General features: G+C 44.3%; 1 protein-coding gene across 29 annotated transcripts in view; it reads right to left on the bottom strand.

Annotated features, from left to right (window-relative positions):
* Positions 1–21,331, bottom strand: part of ZNF618 (zinc finger protein 618) — a 204,755-nt gene continuing 183,424 nt past the window's right edge. For all 29 annotated transcript variants that reach the window (XM_055579422.1, XM_055579441.1, XM_055579413.1 and 26 more), the window contains 2 exons: positions 8,764–8,865; positions 1–7,805 (listed from right to left, as the gene is read on the bottom strand). In XM_055579422.1, coding sequence (XP_055435397.1) covers positions 6,289–7,805; positions 8,764–8,865 — 1,619 coding nt within the window. In that variant the 3' untranslated portion in view covers positions 1–6,288. The remainder of the gene's footprint in view (positions 7,806–8,763; positions 8,866–21,331) is intronic.

Raw genomic sequence — 21,331 nt, 5'->3', positions numbered from 1 at the left:
TCTTCCTAAAGGTCGTTTTATTGTAAAACCATAAATACAACACTGACATGAAATCATTTATTTAAGCAACTGATTCTCTCTAACCATTAAAAGGATGTCTTTTTGCCTTGGCATCAACCAACCGGGAAATAATGTTGCAAGAATTCAGGGGAGGAGGGTAGGGGGTGTTGAATTCTGGGCTGGGGCTTTTGGCGATTTAAGGAACCAAGTGGACCCTTCCTCTTAACCCTGGGAATGTCCCACTTTTGGACAAGAACAGACAGGTAAAAACAGCAACATTTAAACAGCTCAGTTTTAAATTTTATTACTTTGTAAAAAAATTTTTTTTTTTTTTCTGTTCCTTTCCTCCATTTGACATCAGTAAAAGTTTTAAACACCACAAAACTGATTTGGCTATAAATGGAGAAACGGTACCCAAACCAAAATGAAACCGAAAACCCAAAGGACAAACAGAAAACCCTAAATAAACCCTCAAGTTTGGTCTCGGGGGTTTACAAATCACAAGAACCATCAACTCAACCCCCATGCAACGTGACTCCTTGCAGAGCTGTTGGATCCACATCAACGACACAGGAGACCGCAAACAACGTCTTTTGTTAATTAACACAGCAAGGGTGATACTAGGTAACTTTTTTTTTTTTTTTAAATACAGTACATGGTACACAGGGTCCCAAGAAAACCCTGCACAAACCCCTTGTGGAGACTTGAGCCAAGCACTGGCTGTTTATAAAAATATTGTGTTGCTACAAAAGTATAAATTAATGCTACCGGTATTAAGAAATATTAAACACATAAAACTTATAAGGATTAAGAAAAATATTCATTAATACCTGTAGAAAACTCTGGCCTAAAAAAGATATTTTTTTGTGTGTTTCTTTTTTTTGTAAATTTTTTTTTTTTGTATTTTTTTAAGATGACTTGAGTTTCTTGCACTCGAAGAGAGAGACACAGTCAGATGTGCCCATGGTATTGCCTAGAACGTCTTTAACTACTGAGAAAGGATGGGGGTGCACACACGTGGTTACTGAGTGGGGCCTGGGAGGGAGGGGGCACCAAGGCTTTCATAAGATTTACCTGATGTGAAAGAATCACCAACATGAAGTTATGGGGGGGAAAAAAGGTAGGGTCATCAGAGAACAACTGAAAATAATTTATGCTCTTTAAAAAATATCTCTGCTTCAGGTGGTTGTACAAAATGACCTCCTGATGCTTAGAATCTGAATGGCCCTGGACACGCTGTCCAGTGGGTCTGGGAGCTTGCAGCCCCGCGGGGCCCTCTGTCTCCTGGCTGGCGAGTTCCAGCCCTGTGCCAGTCCACGAGCTCGCTCACTGCTTTGGAACCCGGCTACCCCATCTGGGACCCCGTTTGGGTGGGAGGGAAGGGTCCTAGGCGGGGACCGGCTGGCACCTGGGTTGTGGGAAGAGCCCCCCTTCTGGTTGGCCTCAGACTCCATGGTCTCTGCCAACCTGGACTTCAGGAAGAGCCACAGGGATCCCAGGCCCCTGAGGTTGCGGACAAGGCTGGGCTGCGCCCCTAAAAGGAACTTTGGTTCGAAGAGTCGAAGGTGCCTGGTGGGACATGTGGGTGGGGAGGCCTTGGTGGGTCCTGATGCTGACACCCAACTGCAGACCTAGCACATCCTTCTCGGTACCGGAGTCGAATCTTTAAAGCAACGCCCATGGTGGTGGCAGCGGTGGGGCTGTGAATACACAAATAGCAACCCGATGCCCTTCACCGTCAGCAAAGCGGGAGCAGGTGCCTCTGCACAGAACCACAGGGCCCCTCTAGAGAACGATGGGGCTCCACGGACTACGATCCTCAAACCCAAACAAGAGAGGAAGGAAAACAACAACTACAACAAGATCCTCCCAAAAACCCAGAGAAGGGAGAAGTGGGAGGGGAAACGCAAGAGGGAAAACACTGTCTCATTGGTTCACCATAACTGGCCTAGCAAACATTAGCCACAGTGACGAGTGGGCAGAGGCGGGGCCGGTGGGGCCTAGACAGGAGCCCCCCTGCCCACCTACTGTCTCCAGGGGACAGCCTGAGCCTTCCTTAGCCTCTTGGTTTCATCTAAGCCAGCAGCCTTTCTAGAAGCCCTCCTCTAGGTACATCCCAGGCACAGAGGTGCTGCTGCTGTTCCCCAGCAAGGGCAGAGCTATGAACTTGCCCCAACTCCACACGGGCAGGAGGAGACTTCCAGCTGTGCCCTGGATGCTCCTCACTCCATCTTTGCCAGCACACCCGTCGTCATGGCAACATCCCAGTACTATCCCCTTCTGGGTCATTCCTCACGGGACCTCCCTTCTCCGTCGGCATCCCAGGTTCGTTCCAAACCTTCCCCGTGAAGCTGTGGCCTCCCAGAGTGCCTGCGGCATCCCCAACAGCTCTTCGGGCTTCCACTTTCCAAAGAGTTTAGTCCAAGTTAAAGCACGAGCCTGGGTGACCCCTAAGGGCAGAGGGTCAGCTTCACGGTGGAAAACATGCCTTGCAGAGTTTTTCTCTGGTGTTTCTTGACAGTGCAGGAGAGAAAGGAGCAAGCTGAAGGACAGGAGGCTCACCAGCCTACAGAGCTGATGTCCGAGAGAGTCCTTCCCAGAAATCGGGAGACACAGAACTTCTCACCTGCATCACTGGACTGCTCTCTCCTCACCAGGAAACCACAGCACCCTTTTCCCAGCCAAGAGCCAAAGCCTGGATGCCAACCATGAAGCTGCCAGGCAGGGTGATGGCAGTGTCCTCGCTCACAGGCACAGTAGGTGGTTTTCTATGCCGTGAACCCTGAAATGAAGAGTAGCCATAAGGAGCTTCATCTGATGGCCCCTCTGTTTCCTGGTCTCTAGCTACCATCTGGAGCGAGGCCTGGCTGGTGGACCTGGGCAGAGGGAAGAAGAACCATGTTGGCCCAAGTCCAGGCATCCATTCATGACAACTGGGATGGCACGCCTGCTCTTAGTGGAGCAGAGACCCCGCGGTTACTCCACATCTGTGGCACTACCCATAAGGCTATGGTCCTTGGCTTGGGCTATGGTGGCGAAGCTGACTGACCTCAGAGGAGGCAGGAAAACCCTGCAGAGTGGACGTGTGTTTTCTTCGCCTCTTTGCTGGGGTCCACGCATGTCAGCAGCAAGACCCCTTATGTCCTGGGAATCACACACTTCTGGCAAACTGTGTCCAAGTCAGCAGGCAATTGACCGCCTTGAGCTGTAGAGTCCCATAGTGGTCAGTGGCCACAGAACGGGGAGGCAGAAGACAGAAACTTTCTGAAGGTCCATGTCAGGGCAGGTACCAGGAGATGAGCTGGAAGAGCCGACCTCAATCCTTTGGCTGAGCTAGAATTTGGATAGGGTGGATATTGCTGGAGACAAGGGGCCAGTGGCTAGGCCTGTGAGATCTTTGGGTTTTATTAAGCTGTTCACTGCAAGGGGATCTGCAGTAGGCGAGCTGCCTGCATGAGAAAGCAGACAGAGGCGGGGCACCTTGGTACAGCCCTTCCTATTGGCAACAAGAGTGTCTGAAGGACGAAAGACTGGAAGAGAGAAATGACTACCTGCGACCTTATGCCCGTTATCTGGATGAGGCAGTCCCAGGAGACAGCCTTCAGAAACCGAGTGTCACTCACGTCATCTCTGCAGAGTAAGCCAAGCCCTAAGGATCGAACCGAGGTGGAAAGGAGGGACAGAACAGGAGGTGACACGTTTAACTAGATACCTGGAATTTAGTAAGACTTCCTAGAAATTTCATGCTGGAGGGCAGACATCCCCGAGTTCCAAGGAGAAGGACGCTGATACTTGGGCTTGGTCCTGATGGCTTTGCAACACAGTGAAATGCCGATTTGCGGAGTGGCCCCTAAAATGAGGCAAGACCAGCACAGCTCCCCGCTCAAAAGCAGAGAGAGGATGGGCTCCGAGGCTTGACTCCCACCAACTACACAACACAGGCAGCTTCCACCCTCTTGTGTGGCTCAGAGTGCCAGGTCTCCCCGGCAGCAAGGCTGGAGGCCTTTGGTTGTAGGCATCTCACCCATCAGCAAGCCTGCAGCCACCTTCTGGAAGGTCTCCCAAAGTCTCATCAAATAGCCTGTCAATGCTCCCATATACTATAGAACGTGACACGAGGTGACTGTCCAGTGCAGATAAGAGGCTCTTCTGATGGTGTGACACCCCTTGGAAATGTTGCGGAGTAAGTGCCCAGAACTTCTCCGGGAGAGGAAACGGCATGGTGGTTCCTGAGACCATGGCTTGCTGCAGTGAACGTGGAAACGACCCTCTGGGATGCATTTCAGTATGTCCAAGATGTGGAGGGTTAGTTCTCATGAGGCAAGTTGAGCAGGCTTGGCACCTGGGACAGTGTTCTGGTCCATGATCCTAAGCCTTGAGTTTTTAAATTAACTTCCCCAACGTTACTGCCATGGACCGGGGAGGCGGGGGAGGGCTGTTGTACAGTGCTTTTTGAAATCGAGGTATCTCGCAGTTGAACAATGTTTTATTACTAAGGAGGGATATGGTGGACTTGGTCAGCCCCCCAGGATGGTAGAATGTGCCTTTGCAAATGGTGCCCCCCGCGATGGTGGGCACCGAGGGGATACTGGACCACCAGTACATATTCACTGAGAGGTGGGGTGGGAGGCTGAGCACTGATCCTGACAAAACCACCTCTTGAGAGGGGAAAGGGTCACCCTGTTGGCATTTAGGCTAAGTGTGTGGAACCTAAACCGCTCACAGAGGAAGAAAAGCCTAAAACCATCTTTCACAGCATCAAGTTGAATGTGGCCTAATGCCATTCCACCCTCAAACATCCATCATTTGGCCCGCAAGGCACCGTGCTCAACTACCGTCCTGGAAGGAGGGCTGAGGCTCATGTGGGGGACCCCCAGGGCCGTGGGCAGTGGAACCCCCAGAATCTCAGGGGTCCTGGGGAGGAAGAGGAGGTTGTGGGTCTGAGGTGTGATGGATGCGAACATGGATCAACTCAGGATTCCCTGCTGAGCCGGAAGGGTCAGTGACGCGGCAAGTAGTGTAATGCACTCTGGGTACAGAAGTCAGACACTCGCAGAACCAGACGCAGCGAGCCAGGAGGGCGGTCTTCCACTCACAGTCAGCACTCCTGAGCCACATGTTTCTCTGTGGCTTCCACCAAATCCCACGTCTGCGAGACCTGTGACTCTAACACCTCTCCTGGTCTCCAAACAGCACAGCCAAGTTCACGGTCTTGGCTTTTTCAAATACAGGAAAACTGGACTGTACAGGGAAGGTTGATAAAAACCTCAGGATACTGAATACACCACTGAGATGAGCTAGTTTACAGTGTGACTCGAGGAACAAAAAGGGCAATCAAAAAAAAAAAACCACAAAAAAACCCTCCAAAATATAAGTTATAGACATTCAGTGCCTCCTAGCAGAGTCTAAATCAAATTTGAAAAAAAAAAAAGGCAAAAACTGCTAAAATGTTAGGAAAAAAATTATTAAGGAGTGGAGACAGTTATCTTAATACTTCTTTGAAAATGTCTTTTTTTTTCCTCTCTTATATTAAAAAGCAAAAGGTCAGCTTTATATTCTTAAAAGTCTCCTTTCCTGATTTGGGGAGATAGATAGGTGTGTTTCTAAGGCGGCTGCCCCCTGACACCCAGGGGTATCGTAAAGGCAGCAGCTCAATGCCCTGAAGGTGAACGAGAACAAAGTCCAGTGCAGAAGCTGTCCATCTGATGCAGTTTGGAGAATCCACGGCAGGGCAGCTGGGGAGGAGTGGGGTGTGATAGGGTCAGGAAGACTGGGGGCAGGGGTGGAGGGCAGTAGGGGGACCACAGGGTGAAGGACAGAGAGCGTCAAGTCACTTCAGATCTCAGCTGCCTGAACATTTCACAACATCAGTTTGTACAATCTGCACACCTGAAAATGGAGTCTTTTAAAGCCCCCTCACTGAGAAAAGGAAGTGAAGCGTCTTCCCTCTTTCCCAAACACTCAGCTTTCCTGACACACCCAGTTTAATGCACACGCACCCACAAGGGGGCACGCATGCATGCACCAGGGGAGTATGTGTGTGCACGTGTGTGCAACGCTTCGGCAGCCACGCAGATGAGCACAGAGCTGCCCGTGCACACCCATGCACACTCACACTGAAAAAAAGCACTTAAGTTTCCAGGGGGCATTTATAATGAGGTCCACAGTGTTTAGAACTTAAATTCCTCTTCTTTGTTTGCGACAGTGTTGTGTGGGGTTTTTTCCTTCTTCTTTGAACGTTCTCTTTTCTTTTTCTCTTTCATATTTTTTTTTTTCAATCTGGAAGTCTTAAAGCATGTTGGATTTCAGAAACATGAGTTTGTTCATATCTTCTGGACTGAGCAGTCGCCTCCTTTTGATGAGAAGTGCTTGTTCACACATATTTACACACCCGCTCCTGGCCCCCACGGCTGGCACCGCGAGGAGCCAGAAGGCGAGCCTGGCGAGTTTCGTGTGCTTTTGGGTCACGCACGACCAGTACTGGAAGAGATCGGGGGTGGCCTGGAAGAGGGGCTCCTGCAGGTAATCGTACACTTCGTTCTTCCCGAGCCGGTCGTCCTCCTGGGTGGCAGGGTTTTCTCCGGGGGCGGAGCGGGGCTTCTTGGCTGCGGGCTCGAAGTCGGCCTCCTCAGTCCAGGACTCCTTGACCTCATTGATGAGCTCGCACACCTTGCCGATGATCTCCTCGTGCTGGTAGGGGGGGACGGGCCGCAGCTTCTGCTGCGGGTCCAGGATCATGGCCACCTTGTGCGCTGGGTGCACCTTGAAGTTCTCCTTGAGCGCCTCCAGGAAGAGGTGGCACAGCTTGCTCACGGTGCCCGCATCGTTGGCCTTGGCCGTGAACAGCTTCTCCAGCCTGACGTAGGTGGGGAGCACCAGCTGCAGGGTGGGCTGGCTCTCATTGCTCAGCTCGATGACCGCCTGCTTCACCGGCGTCAGGATGGCGGCCAGGTTGCTGAGCAGGTGCTTGTTGAGGCTCTGGATGAGGTTCATCTTCTTGGCCCGGCTGTAGAACTCGCAGATCTGCTCGTAGCGCTCGTGCACCAGCAGCAGCGAGTCCGTGACCGAGTTCCAGCAGGGCGGCGGCGAGGTCTCCTCCAGCGAGCCGAAGGTCTCCTTGGCGAGGCCAGTAGAGCCCGCCAGGTCCTCGCACACGTTGAGCAGCTCGATGACCTCGTGCATGCTGCGGGCCTGCAGCGTCCGCTTGCTCAGCACGCTCTGCACCACCGAGTTCAAGGCACAGGCTGAGCAGCGCAGGCACATGCCGGCCTTGGAGAAGGCGGACGCGCTCACCCGGCAGTCCGTCACGTACACGGTCCTGATCTCCGACATCACGAACTCCGACAGCACGTTCTGCACCCAGTGGTGCACCAGGTCGCCGCTGTCGCGAATGTCCGCGCCCTTCACGCCCAGCACATAGCTCTTGATGTGGTTGCCCTCAGCCTGGTATGCCGTGAGGATGTAGCAGGAGTCGGGGCCGACGCTCTGTGAGTGGCAGGTCACGCCGATGCCCAGGCAGGCGTTGCTGCCCAAGGCACACGTCACCTTCACCTTCACCTGGTTGTACATGCGTGGCAGGTGCTTCAGCGCCAGCGTGTTGAAGTTGCCCAGGATCTCGGTGACCGAGAAGGCCCCGTAGCGGGCGCCGCTGTCCACCAGCGTCTGGGCCAGCTTCAGGAACTCCTTCCCGCTCACCACGCTCAGAGCACCCAGGTCGGCGCACATGACCCGCAGCAGCCGCTCTGCGATGTTCTGCCGCTCCTTCTCGGGGATCATGCTGTTGGGTGTCAAACCACTGGTCGTGGCTGGGGGGTGGGGGGACACAAAGAGAGGCGTGATTAATCCTGGCATTCAAGGCTCCTTGGTCTGGCAGCAGCCTAATACTCAAGCATCTAGTATTAGGAATTACGAAGTGATTTCATCTTGTGTGCAAACGGATGGTCGTGGCAAGTCTTTAACATGAGACAGTCTCCCAGGAATGAAGTTCTGTGATTGACTAGAAATGCCTGCCATGCCATGAAGTTCTGTGATTGACTAGAAATGCCTGCCGTGGGCACGGGAACAGAGGGTAGTGGTATGTGTGCAAATATTTGCTGCATGTGCCATTCACCTTGACCTCTGAAGCTAACTAGTCTAACCTGTTCCTCAAAACAGAAACAGCCTCTGATACAGAAGGCGTTAGTGAATAAGATACCTGAGGCCACAGTGTCAGGAAAAAGCAGACCAGAGAAATTGTGGAGAGTGGATTCTAATTCTGATTCTGTCATGAATTTGTGTTTTCTGATCACAAAGAGATCAGGTCTCCCCAGGCCTCCTCTGTCCATCCCGTGAGGTTGGAATTCCCATCAACTAGCAATGGCACCCCACTCCAGTACTCTTTCCTGGAAAATCCCATGGATGGAGAAGCCTGGTAGGCTGCAGTCCATGGGGTCGCTAAGAGTCGGACATGACTGAGCGACTTCACTTTCACTTCTCACTTTCATGCCTTGGAGAAGGAAATGGCAACCCACTCCAGTGTTCTTGCCTGGAGAATCCCAGGGACGGGGGAGCCTGGTGGGCTGCTGTCTATGGGGTCACACAGAGTCGGACACGACTGAAGTGACTTAGCAGTAGCAGCAGGTCTCAGAAAGTGCTTGGTAAACCGTTATGCATGGTCTTGCATCACCATGGGAGGTACGGGGTTGGGGAGGGGGGCAGAGAAGCAGTGGGAGGGGCTGGAGCAGACTTCCGCCAGTCCCCGGCGTCCGCCTGGGAAAGACCTACTGTTGTTGGTGCTGTTCCTCTGGGCTTGGGGCTTCCACTTCTCCTCCACGACAGCAGGGGGCGATCGGGACTGGTTGGAGGCGATGTTGTTTTCATTGTCCGCTGTGGGCACAAAGGGGACAGTGTGTTTCCTTGAAGTGCCAGAGGCCTGTCAGCTAACAAGGAGAGAACTAGAGCATGCAAGTGAAGATGAGACTGGTCTCTGGGACTCGGGCCTGGGTTCAAATTCTGGCTCCTTAGACAACTATCTGATGCCAGCAAAGCATCATTTTCATCACTTGGAAGAATGAAGATAATCCCACAATTGCTGGAAGGACTAATAAGAGGTAACATAGGGAAAGAGCAGTGGGCACAGTGCCCAGCATGGAGTAAGCACTCGGGGAATGGGAAGCGCTGTGTTCTGAGTCTGGACGGGAGGCTCCCCAACACCCACAAGCACAAAGTTCTGAGACTGGGCAGGGGGTGCCCATTACACCCCAAGAGGCAGAAAGCGTCTCACACTCTTGCTTCTTTGAAGTGTGTCTTTTTGTCTTTTTAGTGTATTTACTAGAAACTTAATTAGATGAACACAACAAAAGCAAAGCCCTGTATGACATAAAGTATACAATTTGCAGCCCCCTCGTTACATGCAGAAGGTGAAACTGAAGAGCACACGCAGGAAAGGATTTGCTCGGGATCACACAGAAAACCAGCTGCAGAGCTGGGACGGACAGCCCAGCCGTCCTGGGTGCGTCCTCCATGAATTCCCCTAATTTTTGTTAACCTGTACATATACACTGGTAGTAATGGGCACATGCCATACTCTTCTATGCACGGTCACTTCTTGACATTTTTGTTGAACTGTTTCTGAGTAGAAATCATCTGAGTTACATATTTGCCATCAGAAATGGCCATACCATCTTTTACTGCACCATACTTTACCTATTGTTAACTACACCCTAGGTCCTGAGTTTCAGGGCTGTGCCATTTCCAGTATGACTATTCTGCTATGGACCTGCTTGCCCAATATTCTAATATTGTTCTTCTGTGCTCGTCTATTGTTGTTGTGGGTGTACTTCCTTGAGACATCATCTGACAGGTAGAATCCACAGCCTGAGGCTATCAGTGGGTCAGTGGCCTCTGTTCAGCATTGCCAGACATTGTTCTTCCTTTCTTCTCAATTTAAGGCACCAGACCTTAGAGGTCAAGGCCAGAATTTCCATACCTAGAAAAGAGACTTCTCCAACTTCTACATATTCACAGTCAGCCAGCTAGAAGACTCTGGGATGGGCATTCAAGGAATATTTTGCAGCCACTAGAAAAGTGGCTGTGTACCCTGGAGAAACGTGAAAATGCATAACATAATGAAAAGCACACCTAATCAGAATTTCATATGTATTTTTGGAGATATGCACTTTAAACTCACAAGTCGAAGAATTAACAGATTTATGCATCAAAATCTATGGGGAGGGGACTTTCACTTCTGCCCATTAAGGATGCCCTACCAGAGGAACTGCTCTCCAGCTGCAAACAACTACCGATCATGATACAATTGCTTTCAAACAGGCAACCCGGGGTGTGAGCCCAGAAAAAGCAGCAAATGTGGTGTGCTCTCTGACTGCCCTGCTTACTGCCTGGAGGCAGGGAATTGAACAAGCACAGTGGTCACCTTTAAGAGACAGAGATCGAAACTCAGGCAGAGACAGCTAGAATTTACAGGGAAAAGTACTAAGGCAGAGGAAGTGTCAGAAAGAGAGAGCTCTGGAGATTGTAGGGGGTTCCCTGGAGTCTTTGATGAAACTAATCTGCCTATTTCTGTTTAGACAATAAGCTGTGTCTGACTCTTTTGCGACCCCATGGACTGTAGCCTGCCAGGCTTTTCTGTCCATGGGATCTCCCCGTCAAGAATACTGGAGTGGGATGCAATTTCCTTCTCTAGGGGATCTTCCTGACCAGGGATCAAACCTGCATCTCCTGCCTTGACAGGTGAATTCTTCATCACTGAGCCACCTGGGAAGCCCAATACATATGACCAAATTCCACAGGAATGGGGGAAAAATCATTAAAATGTAGTAGGATGATAATTCCTAGGGCTACCCCATTGGGGAAGTCACCTGGGTTCCCTCAACCAGAATGGAGAGACCAACCTCAATGCACAAGAAATTGGACACTCCCCTTGTATGCGTGCGTATATGCTACGTCACTTCAGTCAGCTCCTCTGTCCATGGAATTTTCCAGGCAAGAATACTGGAGTGCGTTGCCATGCCCTCCTCCAGGGGATCTTCCTAACCCAGGGAGTAAACCCATGTCTCTTGTGCCTCCTGCATCAGCTGCTGCTGCTTTACCATGAGTGCCACCTGAGAAGCCCTGGACAGTCCCTTTATTATGCAGCTAAATTAGCCATAGATTAAGCGCTGCCCTAGATCTGCCCTAATACATTTTAAGAACAAGCCTCAAATGTATTAAAGTGATTCCAAACTTAAAAAACTGTGAGCCAAGTTTAATACTCTCTAAAAAATAAAAAAAACCAGCACCAAACAATATGAAATTCACAACGTCATTCATCTAATCAGTACCGGACATTCAAAATAGTAGGCAAATATGACCTATAACCAGAAAAAAAAACCAAAACCTAATCAATAGAAACAGACCTAGGAAGGACAGAGATGATATATTTAGCCAATAAGAACCTTACAACAGCAGTTGTAAACATCATAAATATGCTCAAGATATGAAGGGAAACATGAATATCATAAGGAGAGAAATGGGAGATGTAAAAAAGAGCAAACTAATCTACACTCAAGTGGAACTTCTGAATATAAAAATAAGTGCTATAGGAAAAATACACTGTATGGGATAAAAACTAATTAGCTGCCACAGAATTAAAAAAAAATCAGTGAAGTTTGAGACAGAGCAAAAAAAAATGTCCAATGAAAACCAGACTGGGTAAAAGGTTGTAAATAAATAAATGGAGTATGGACAATATTAAGCAGTTTAACACACATATGAATTGGAGTCCCAGGAAAAGGGGGTGAGGCAGAAATAATATTTGAAGAAACGGCCAGAATTTTTCCCAATTAGATGAAAACCATAAAATCAAGTTCTAAAAGCTCAACTAACTCAAAGAAAACGCCACCAAGGCACAGTATCATAATAAAATTATTGAAAACCAATGACAGGAACAGCCAGAGAAGAGGAAAAATTAAGTACAGGTGAACAAAAATAAGAATAACAGACCCAGCAGGCAACAGAACAAAGTTAAAGGAGAATTTCAATCTAAAATTCTAAGGGCTGCCCTAGATGAATGGATAAAGAAGATATCATAATGCAATTGCTATAAATTATATTTATTGGGATATTACTCAGCTATAAAAAAGAATGAGGGACTTCCTGTGGTGTGGTCCGATGGCTAAGACTCCATGCTCCTGATGGAGGGAGCCCAAGTTCAATCCTTGCTCGGGGAACTGGATCCCACATGCAACTTAGACCCTGTACAGCCAAATAAATAAATATTTAAAAAATGAAATAATGCCGTTTGCAGCAACATGGAAGGCCTTAAGAGATGATCATACTAAGTGAAGTAAGCCAGACAATGACAAATACCATATGATGTCACTTACATGTGGAATCTAAAAAAACAAACAAAAAAAGGATACAAATAAACTTATATACAAAACAGAAATAGACCCACAACATATAAAACAAACTTATGGTTACCAAAGGGAAAAAGGAAAGAGGGTAGATTTAATAAGTTAGAAATGTATAGTGTAAAACTGAAATAAATCATTAAAAACACCCAAAGAATTACTGTTAATAAATCCATGGTAGAGATAAAAATGGAATAATAAAAAATTCTCATTTCAAAATAAGGCAAAAAAATTAAGAGAAAAAGGAAGAAAGAACAAATTAAACAGTAAACAAATAGGAAAATGGTAGATTTAAACCCAGTAATACTGAAATCATATTAAATGTAAATGATATGATCTCCACATTCCAAATAAAAGTTAGAGAATGTCATACTAAAAAAACCCCCAAGAATCCACTCTATGCTATCTATAAGAAATCTATTTAAATATAAAGACATGAATACGTTGAAAGTAAAAGGTTAAATAAAGGCATACTCCACAAATAGTAATGAAGAGAAGGTAGGACATGCATGTGGTAGTATTACAGAGAAAACAGACCTCAGAACAGAAATATGACCAGGGGAAACGAGAGGCCCTGCATAATGGTAAAGAAGTCAAATCACCAAGAACACATAATGATCCTGTGCTGTGTGCAAGTACAGAGCATCAAACTTACATGAAGCAAAAGCTGAGAAAACTGGAAAAGAAACAGCAAACCAAACCTACGACTGGAAATCTCAAGCTGTCTTCTCTCAGTGATTGTTACTCTCAGGAGAAAAGAAACAGACTGAATACAATTGAACAGACAGCGGCAGCATCAAGCAGCCCAATGTACACACAGTCGGATTCCCAGAAAAAGAAGGCAGAACAGAAAAATACTGAAACCATATAAAGTATAGTCTCTGATCATAACTGAATTAAACTGGAAATCAATAACAAAAAGATATTTGGAAATATTTCAACTATTTGAATATTAAACATCACACTTGTAAGTAACTCAGAGGCCAAAGAAATATTAGGGAGGTCAGAAAATGCTTTGAACTGAATACTAAAACATGCAAACCTCAGGTTTCAAAATTTGTGGATACATCTAAATGAACGTTATTTATAACATTAAAAGTTTTATTAGAAAAGAATAAAGGTTTAAAATCAGTGTCACAAAGCTTCAACACTAAGAGATCTAAAGACTAAGTTTAAAGAGTAAGTTGAGACTAAGATAAACAGAAGGAAATAATACAGATAAAAGCAGAAATGAGTGAAACAGAAAATGGATAAACACAATAGAAATCAAACTAAAAGCTAATTCTTGGTAGAAATTAGTAAAATTGATAACCCTCTAATAAGAAAGATTAAAAAAAGAAAAGAGAGGAATGCAAATTATTAGTAGTAGGAATAAAAGAGGGAGACATCACTACAGATGCTACACATATTAAAGGGATTAATGGGGACATGATTATGGGGACTTCCCTGGTGGTCCAGTTCTTAAGAATCCACCTTCTAATGCAGGGGACACAGGTTTGACCCCTGGTCGGAGAAATAAGATCCCACATGCGATGGGGTAACTAAGCCCAAGCACTGCACCTAGAGAAGCCCCGCACGCTGTAACTACTGAGCTCTAGCACTCTGGAGACTGCACACAACTAAAGAGCCTACGGGCTGCACCTAAGACCTGATGCAGCCAAACAAATAAATATTTTAAAAATGATTATGAACAACTTTCTGCCAATAAATTCAACCATTTAAGAGAGGCAAAAAAAAAAAAACCTAAAAATATAAAGTATCTAAGTTCACTTCAGAAGAAATAGGTAACCTAAATATCTCAAGTTCTGTAATTATTAAGAAATTCAGATCATAGCTCACATAATTTTCCATAAAGAAAAGTCCCGCATGAGTTGACTGCAAAGTTTGACCAAATATTTAAGGAAGGAATAATACAGATTCCAAACAAATTCTCCCAAAAATCAGAAGAGGAAAGATCATTTCCCAATTCATTTTACAAGGCAGTCATTACCTCAATCCAAAACTAAAGAAAAATTTATAAGAAAAGAAAGTACAGGGACTTCCCTGGTGGTCCAGTGGCTAAGACTCCACACGCCCAGTGCAGGGGGACCCCAGATTCAATCTCTGGTCAACGAACTAGATTCTACTTGTGGCAACTAAGAGTTTGCATGCCTCAACTACAAAATCCTGCTGGAAGGTCCTGTTTGCCTCAACTAAGACCAGGAGCTACCAAATAAGTACATAAATAAATTTTTTTTTTTTAAAAGAAAAGAAACTACTGACCAATATCCCTCAACATATACACAAAATGCTTAACAAAATATTAGCAAATTAAATATAGCAATATATAAAAATAATAACACATCATGGAAGTTCCCTGGTGGTCCAGAAGTTAGGACTCAGAACTTTCACTGCTGTGCCCTGGGTTCAATCCCTGGTTTGGGAACTAATATCCCACAAGCCATATGGGATAAAATAAAAAATAAAAATAATAGCACATCATGAATAAGCAAAGTTAATTCCAGAAGTGGGATAGTTAATAAAAGAAAACCAATCGGTGTAATTTCCTATACTAAGACAGAAAAAAAATTAAGAAAAATCATTTTATCTCCATAGATAAAATGCACTATAAATGTGATAAAATCCAATACCCACCCATGATACAAAATGTCAGCAAGCTAGGAAGAGAAGGCAACTTTTTCAACTTGATAAAGGACATCTAAAAGAACCCTTAAGTTTACTGATCTGATAGAAATAAAAAGGATTATTTATAAGGAAATACTATGAACAGTAGTATTCCAACCAATTAGACAACCTGGATGAAACAGACAAGTTCCTAGAAAACATAAACTACGAAAACCGATTTAAGCAGCAGAAAATCTGGATATTATCTATACAGAAACTGAATTAGTAATCAAAGTATTGACCATAAAAAAGAAAAGCAAAGGAAAGCCCAGGCTCAGATGACTTCATTGATGAATTCTATCATATGTTAAAGAACTTTTCACAAATTCTTCTGAAAATAGGAGGGAACACTTCTCAATTCATTCTATGAGGCAGGTATTATTCTGATACCAAATCCAGACTAAGAAGTCACAAGAAAAGAAACTATGCCCACTATGCCTTTTGACTATAGATACAAACATCCTCAATAAAATACAGCTAACCAAATCCAACAACACATACAACAGGTTATACCCTATGACCAAGCAGCATTTATTCCAGGAATACAGGTTGGTTCAACATACAGAAATCAATACCATATTAATAGAATAAAGGACAAAAACTACCTGATCATTTTAATTGATGCTGGAAAATTATTTGACAAAATGCAATACTCTTCCCTGGTGGCTCAGATGGTAAAGAGTCTGCCTACAATGCGGGAGACCTGGGTTCAATTCCTGGGTCGGGAAGAAACCCTGGAGAAGGAAATGTCAACCTACTCCAGTACTCCTGCCTGGAAAATCCCATGGATGGAGGAGCCTGGTAGGCTATAGTCCATGGGGTCGCAAAGAGGTCGGACACGACTGAGCCACTTCACTTCACTTCAATACTCTTTCATGATAAAAACACTCAACAAACTAGGAATTGAAGGGAATTTTTCAACCGATAAAGGGCATCTATGAAAAACCCATTGCTAACATTATACTTAATGGTTAAACATTAAAAATTTTCCTCTTAAGATCAGGAACAAGGTAAAAATGAGCACTCTTTTATTCAACATGCATTCGAGGTTCCAGTCAGGGCAATTAGAAAAAAAGAAAGAAAGAAAAACAAAGAGAAAGGGCATCCAGATGAACGGAAGAAGTAAAATAATCTCTATTTATAGATAACAGACTACATCATTGTGTGTATAGAAAAGCCTATGGAAAACACAGATACACAACTATTAGAACTTGTAAATAAGTTCATCAAGACTTTAAGATACAAGATCAACATATTAAAGAAATTATACTTCTGTACATTAGCAATGAACACTCCAAAAATTAAAGTAAGGAAATAATTCCATTTACAATAGCTTCTAAAAGAGTAAAATCAGATGAGATCAGATCAGATCAGTCGCTCACTCGTGTCCGACTCTTTGCGACCCCATGAATCGCAGCACGCCAGGCCTCCCTGTCCATCACCAACTCCCGGAGTTCACTCAGACTCACGTCCATCGAGTCAGTGATGCCATCCAGCCATCTCATCCTCTGTCGTCCCCTTCTCCTCCTGCCCCCAATCCCTCCCAGCATCAGAGTCTTTTCCAATGAGTCGACTCTTTGCGTGAGGTGGCCAAAGTACTGGAGTTCAGCTTTAGCATCATTCCTTCCAAAGAAATCGCAGGGCTGATCTTCAGAATGGACTGGCTGGATCTCCTTGCAGTCCAAGGGACTCGCAAGAGTTTTCTCCAACACCACAGTTCAAAAGCATCAATTCTTCGACGCTCAGCCTTCTTCACAGTCCAACTCTCACATCCATACATGACCACAGGAAAAACCATAGCCTTGACTAGCCGGACCTTTGTTGGCAAAGTAATGTCTCTGCTTTTGAATATGCTCTCTAGGTTGGTCATAACTTTCCTTCCAAGGAGTAAGCGTCTTTTAATTTCATGGCTGCAGTCACCATCTGCAGTGATTTTGGAGCCCAGAAAAATAAAGTCTGACACTGTTTCCCCATCTATTTCCCATGAAGTGGTGGGACCGGATGCCATGATCTTCGTTTTCTGAATGTTGAGCTTTAAGCCAACTTTTTCACTCTCCACTTTCACTTTCATCAAGAGGCTTTTTAGTTCCTCTTCACTTTCTGCCATAAGGGTGGTGTTATCTGCATATCTGAGGTTATTGATATTTCTCCCGGCAATCTTGATTCCAGCTTGTGTTTCTTCCAGCCCAGCATTTCTCATGATGTACTCTGCATAGAAGTTAAATAAACAGGGTGACAATATACAGCCTTGACGAACTCCTTTTCCTATTTGGAACTAGTCTGTTGTTCCATGTCCAGTTCTAACTCTTGCTTCCTGACCTGCATACAAATTTCTCAAGAGGCAGATCAGGTGGTCTGGTATTCCCATCTCTTTCAGAATTTGCCACAGTTTATTGTGATCCACACAGTCAAAGGCTTTGGCATAGTCAATAAAGCAGAAATAGATGTTTTTCTGGAACTCTCTTGCTTTTTCCATGATCCAGCGGATGTTGGCAATTTGATCTCTGGTTCCTCTGCCTTTTCTAAAACCAGCTTGAACATCAGGAAGTTCACGGTTCACATATTGCTGAAGCCTGGCTTGGAGAATTTTGAGCAGTACTTTACTAGCGTGTGAGATGAGTGCAATTGTGTAGTAGTTTGAGCATTCTTTGGCATTGCCTTTCTTTGGGATTGGAATGAAAACTGACCTTTTCCAGTCCTGTGGCCACTGCTGAGTTTTCCAAATTTGCTGGCATACTGAGTGTAGCACTTTCACAGCATCATCTTTCAGGATTTGGAATAGCTCAACTGGAATTCCATCACCTCCACTAGCTTTGTTCGTAGTGATGCTTTCTAAGGCCCACTTGACTTCACATTCCAGGATGTCTGGCTCTAAGTCAGTGATCATACCATTGTGATTATCTGGGTTGTGAAGATCTTTTTTGGACAGTTCTTCTGTGTATTCTTGCCATCTCTTCTTAATATCTTCTGCTTCTGTTAGGTCCATACCATTTCTGTCCTTTATCGAGCTCATCTTTGCATGAAATGTTCCTTTGGTATCTCTGATTTTCTTGAAGAGATCCCTAGTCTTTCCCATTCTGTTGTTTTCCTCTATTTCTTTTTTTTTATTTTTTTATTATTTATTTATAATAAATATTTATATATATAATAAATAAATAAATAAAATATTTATTATTTTTTATTATTATATTTATTATTATTTTTATTTTATTTTATTTTTAAACTTTACATAACTGTATTAGTTTTGCCAAATATCAAAATGAATCCGCCACAGGTACACATGTGTTCCCCATCCCCATCTCCTCTATTTCTTTGCATTGATCGCTGAAGAAGGCTTTCTTATCTCTTCTTGCTATTCTTTGGAACTCTGCATTCAGATGTTTATATCTTTCCTTTTCTCCTTTGCTTTTCGCTTCTCTTCTTTTCACAGCTATTTGTAAGGCCTCCCCAGACAACCATTTTGCTTTTTTGCATTTCTTTTCTATGGGAATGGTCTTGATCCCTGTCTCCTGTACAATGTCACGAACCTCATTCCATAGTTCATCAGGCACTCTATCTATCAGATCTAGGCCCTTAAATCTATTTCTCACTTCCACTGTATAATCATAAGGGATTTGATTTAAGTCATACCTGAATGGTCTAGTGGTTTTCCCTACTTTCTTCAATTTAAGTCTGAATTTGGCAATAAGGAGTTCATGATCTGAGCCACAGTCAGCTCCTGGTCTTGTTTTTGCTGACTGTATACAGCTTCTCCATCTTTGAGTAAAATACTTAGGAATAAATTATAAAATAAGATTGTACACTTAAACTAAAAACATGTTTGAAAAATTCAAAGAAGGCATAAATAAATAAAAAGGCATTCCATTTTCATAGATAAGAAGACAATATTGTTAAAATAGCAATTCTCCCTAAATTGATCCAGATTCAACCCAATCCCTATACTGCTGTCTTTTTTTGCAGATATTGACAAGTTGATCCTAAAGTTTATGCAGAAGAGCCAAGCACTCTTAAAAATGAACAAGGCTGGAGAGCTTAGACTTCCTGATTTCAAAGCTACTATAAAGCCATGGTAATCCAGACAGTGTGGTACTGGCACAAAAATAGACATACAGACCAATGAAACAGAATTTAGAATCCAAAAATAAACCCTCAAATTTTCAATGAACTGATTTTCGACAAAGGTGCCAGGACAATGCGACAGGGAAATGAATAGTCCTTTCAAAAAGCTAAGCTGGGAAAACTGGATATACACATGCAAAAGAATGAAGTTTAACCCCTACCTCACACCACATACAAAAATTAACACAAAATGGAATATGGGCCTAACTCTAAGAGCCAAAACTAGAAAACTCTTACAAGAAAACAGGAGTTAAGTCTTTGTGACCATTGATCAGGCAATGATTTCTTACACATGACATCAAAAGCACAAACAATGAAAAAAAGTCTTCATCAAAAACTTTCATGCTTCAAAGGACAGCATCAAGAAAGTGAAAAGACAACCTACAGAATGGGAGAAGATATTTGTAAATCATCTATCTATAGAGGCCTCATGTATCTACAGAGATAAAATTATCTCTTACAACTCAGTAATAAAAAAAAAACCCCCAAAACACCCAATTAAAAAATGGGCAAAGGATTTGAACTGACATTTCTCCAAAGGAGATACTTAAGTGGCCAATAAGCACATTAAAAAAATGTTAAACATCATTTGTCATCAGGAATATACAGAAAAGGAAAGATACACCCATCTGAATGCAGAGTTCCAGAGAATAGCAAGGAGAGATAAGAAAGCTTGCTTCAGCGATCAATGCAAAGAAATAGAGGAAAACAACAGAATGGGAAAGATCAGAGATCTCAAGAAAATTAGAGATACCAAGGAAACATTTTATGCAAAGATGGGCTCAATAAAGGACAAATGGTATGGACCTAACAGAAGCAGAAGATGCCAAGAAGAGGTGGCAAGAATACACAGAAGAACTATACCAAAAAGATCTTCATGACCCAGATAACCAAGATGGTGTGACTGACCTAGAGCCAGATATCCTAGAGTGTGAAGTCAAGCGAGCCTTAGGAAGCATCACTACAAACAGAGCTAGTGGAGGTGATGGAATTTCAGCTGAGCTATTTCAAATCCTAAAACATGATGCTGTTAAACTGTTGCACTCTATATGCCAGCAAATTTGGAAATCTCAGCAGAGGCCACAGGACTGGAAAAGGTCAGTTTTCATTCCAATCTCAAAGAAAGGCAATGCCAAAGAATGTTCAAACTATCTCACAGTTGCACTCATCTCACACACTAGCGAAGTAACACTCAAAATTCTCCAAGCTAGGCTTCAACAGAACGTGAACTGAGAACTTCCAGATGCTGAAGCTGGATTTAGAAAAGGCAGAGGAACCGGAGATCAAATTGCCAACATCTGTTGGATCACAGAAAAAGAAAGAGAATTCCAAAAAACATCTATTTCTGCTTCACTGACTACGCTAAAGCCTTTAACTGTGTGAATCACAACAAACTGGAAAATTCTTAAACAGATGGGAATACCAGACCATCTTACCTGCCTCCTGAGAAATCTGTATGCAGGTCAAGAAGCCAACAGTTAGAACTGGACATGAAACAACGGACTGGTTCCAAATTGGGAACGGAATACGCCAAGTCTGTATACTGTCACCCTGCTTATTTAACTTATATGCAGAATATATCATATGAAATGCTGGGCTGGATGAAGCACAAACTGGAATCAAGATTGCAGGGAAAAATATCAATAACCTCAGATATGCAGATGATACCACCCTTATGGCAGAAAGCAAAGAGGAACTAAAGAGCCTCTTCAAGAAGGTAAAAGAGGAGAGTGAAAAAGCTGGCTTAAAACTCAACATTCAAAAAACTAAGATCATAGCATCTGGTCCCATGACTTCAAGGCAAATAGATGGGGAAACAATGGAAACAGTGACAGACTTTATATTCTTGGGCTCCAAAATCACTGCAGATGGTAACTGCAGCCATGAAATTAAAAGATGCTTGCTCCTTGGAAGAAAAGCTATGACAAACCTAGACAGCATATTAAAAAGTGGAGACATTACTTTGCCATCAAAGATCCCTAAAGTCAAAGCTATATTTTTCTAGTACTCATGTATGGATGTGAGAGTGGGACCATAAAGAAGGTTGAGCACCAAAGAATTGGTGCTTTTGAACTGTGGTGTTAGAGAAGACTCTTAAGAGTCCCCTGGACTGCAAGGAACTCAAATTAGTCAATCTTAAAGAAAAGCAATCCAGAATA

The sequence above is a fragment of the Bubalus kerabau genome, chromosome 4 (assembly GCF_029407905.1).
Source record: "Bubalus kerabau isolate K-KA32 ecotype Philippines breed swamp buffalo chromosome 4, PCC_UOA_SB_1v2, whole genome shotgun sequence".
Taxonomy (NCBI): Eukaryota; Metazoa; Chordata; class Mammalia; order Artiodactyla; family Bovidae; genus Bubalus; species Bubalus kerabau.
This window is presented reverse-complemented; position numbering and strand designations above follow the sequence as displayed.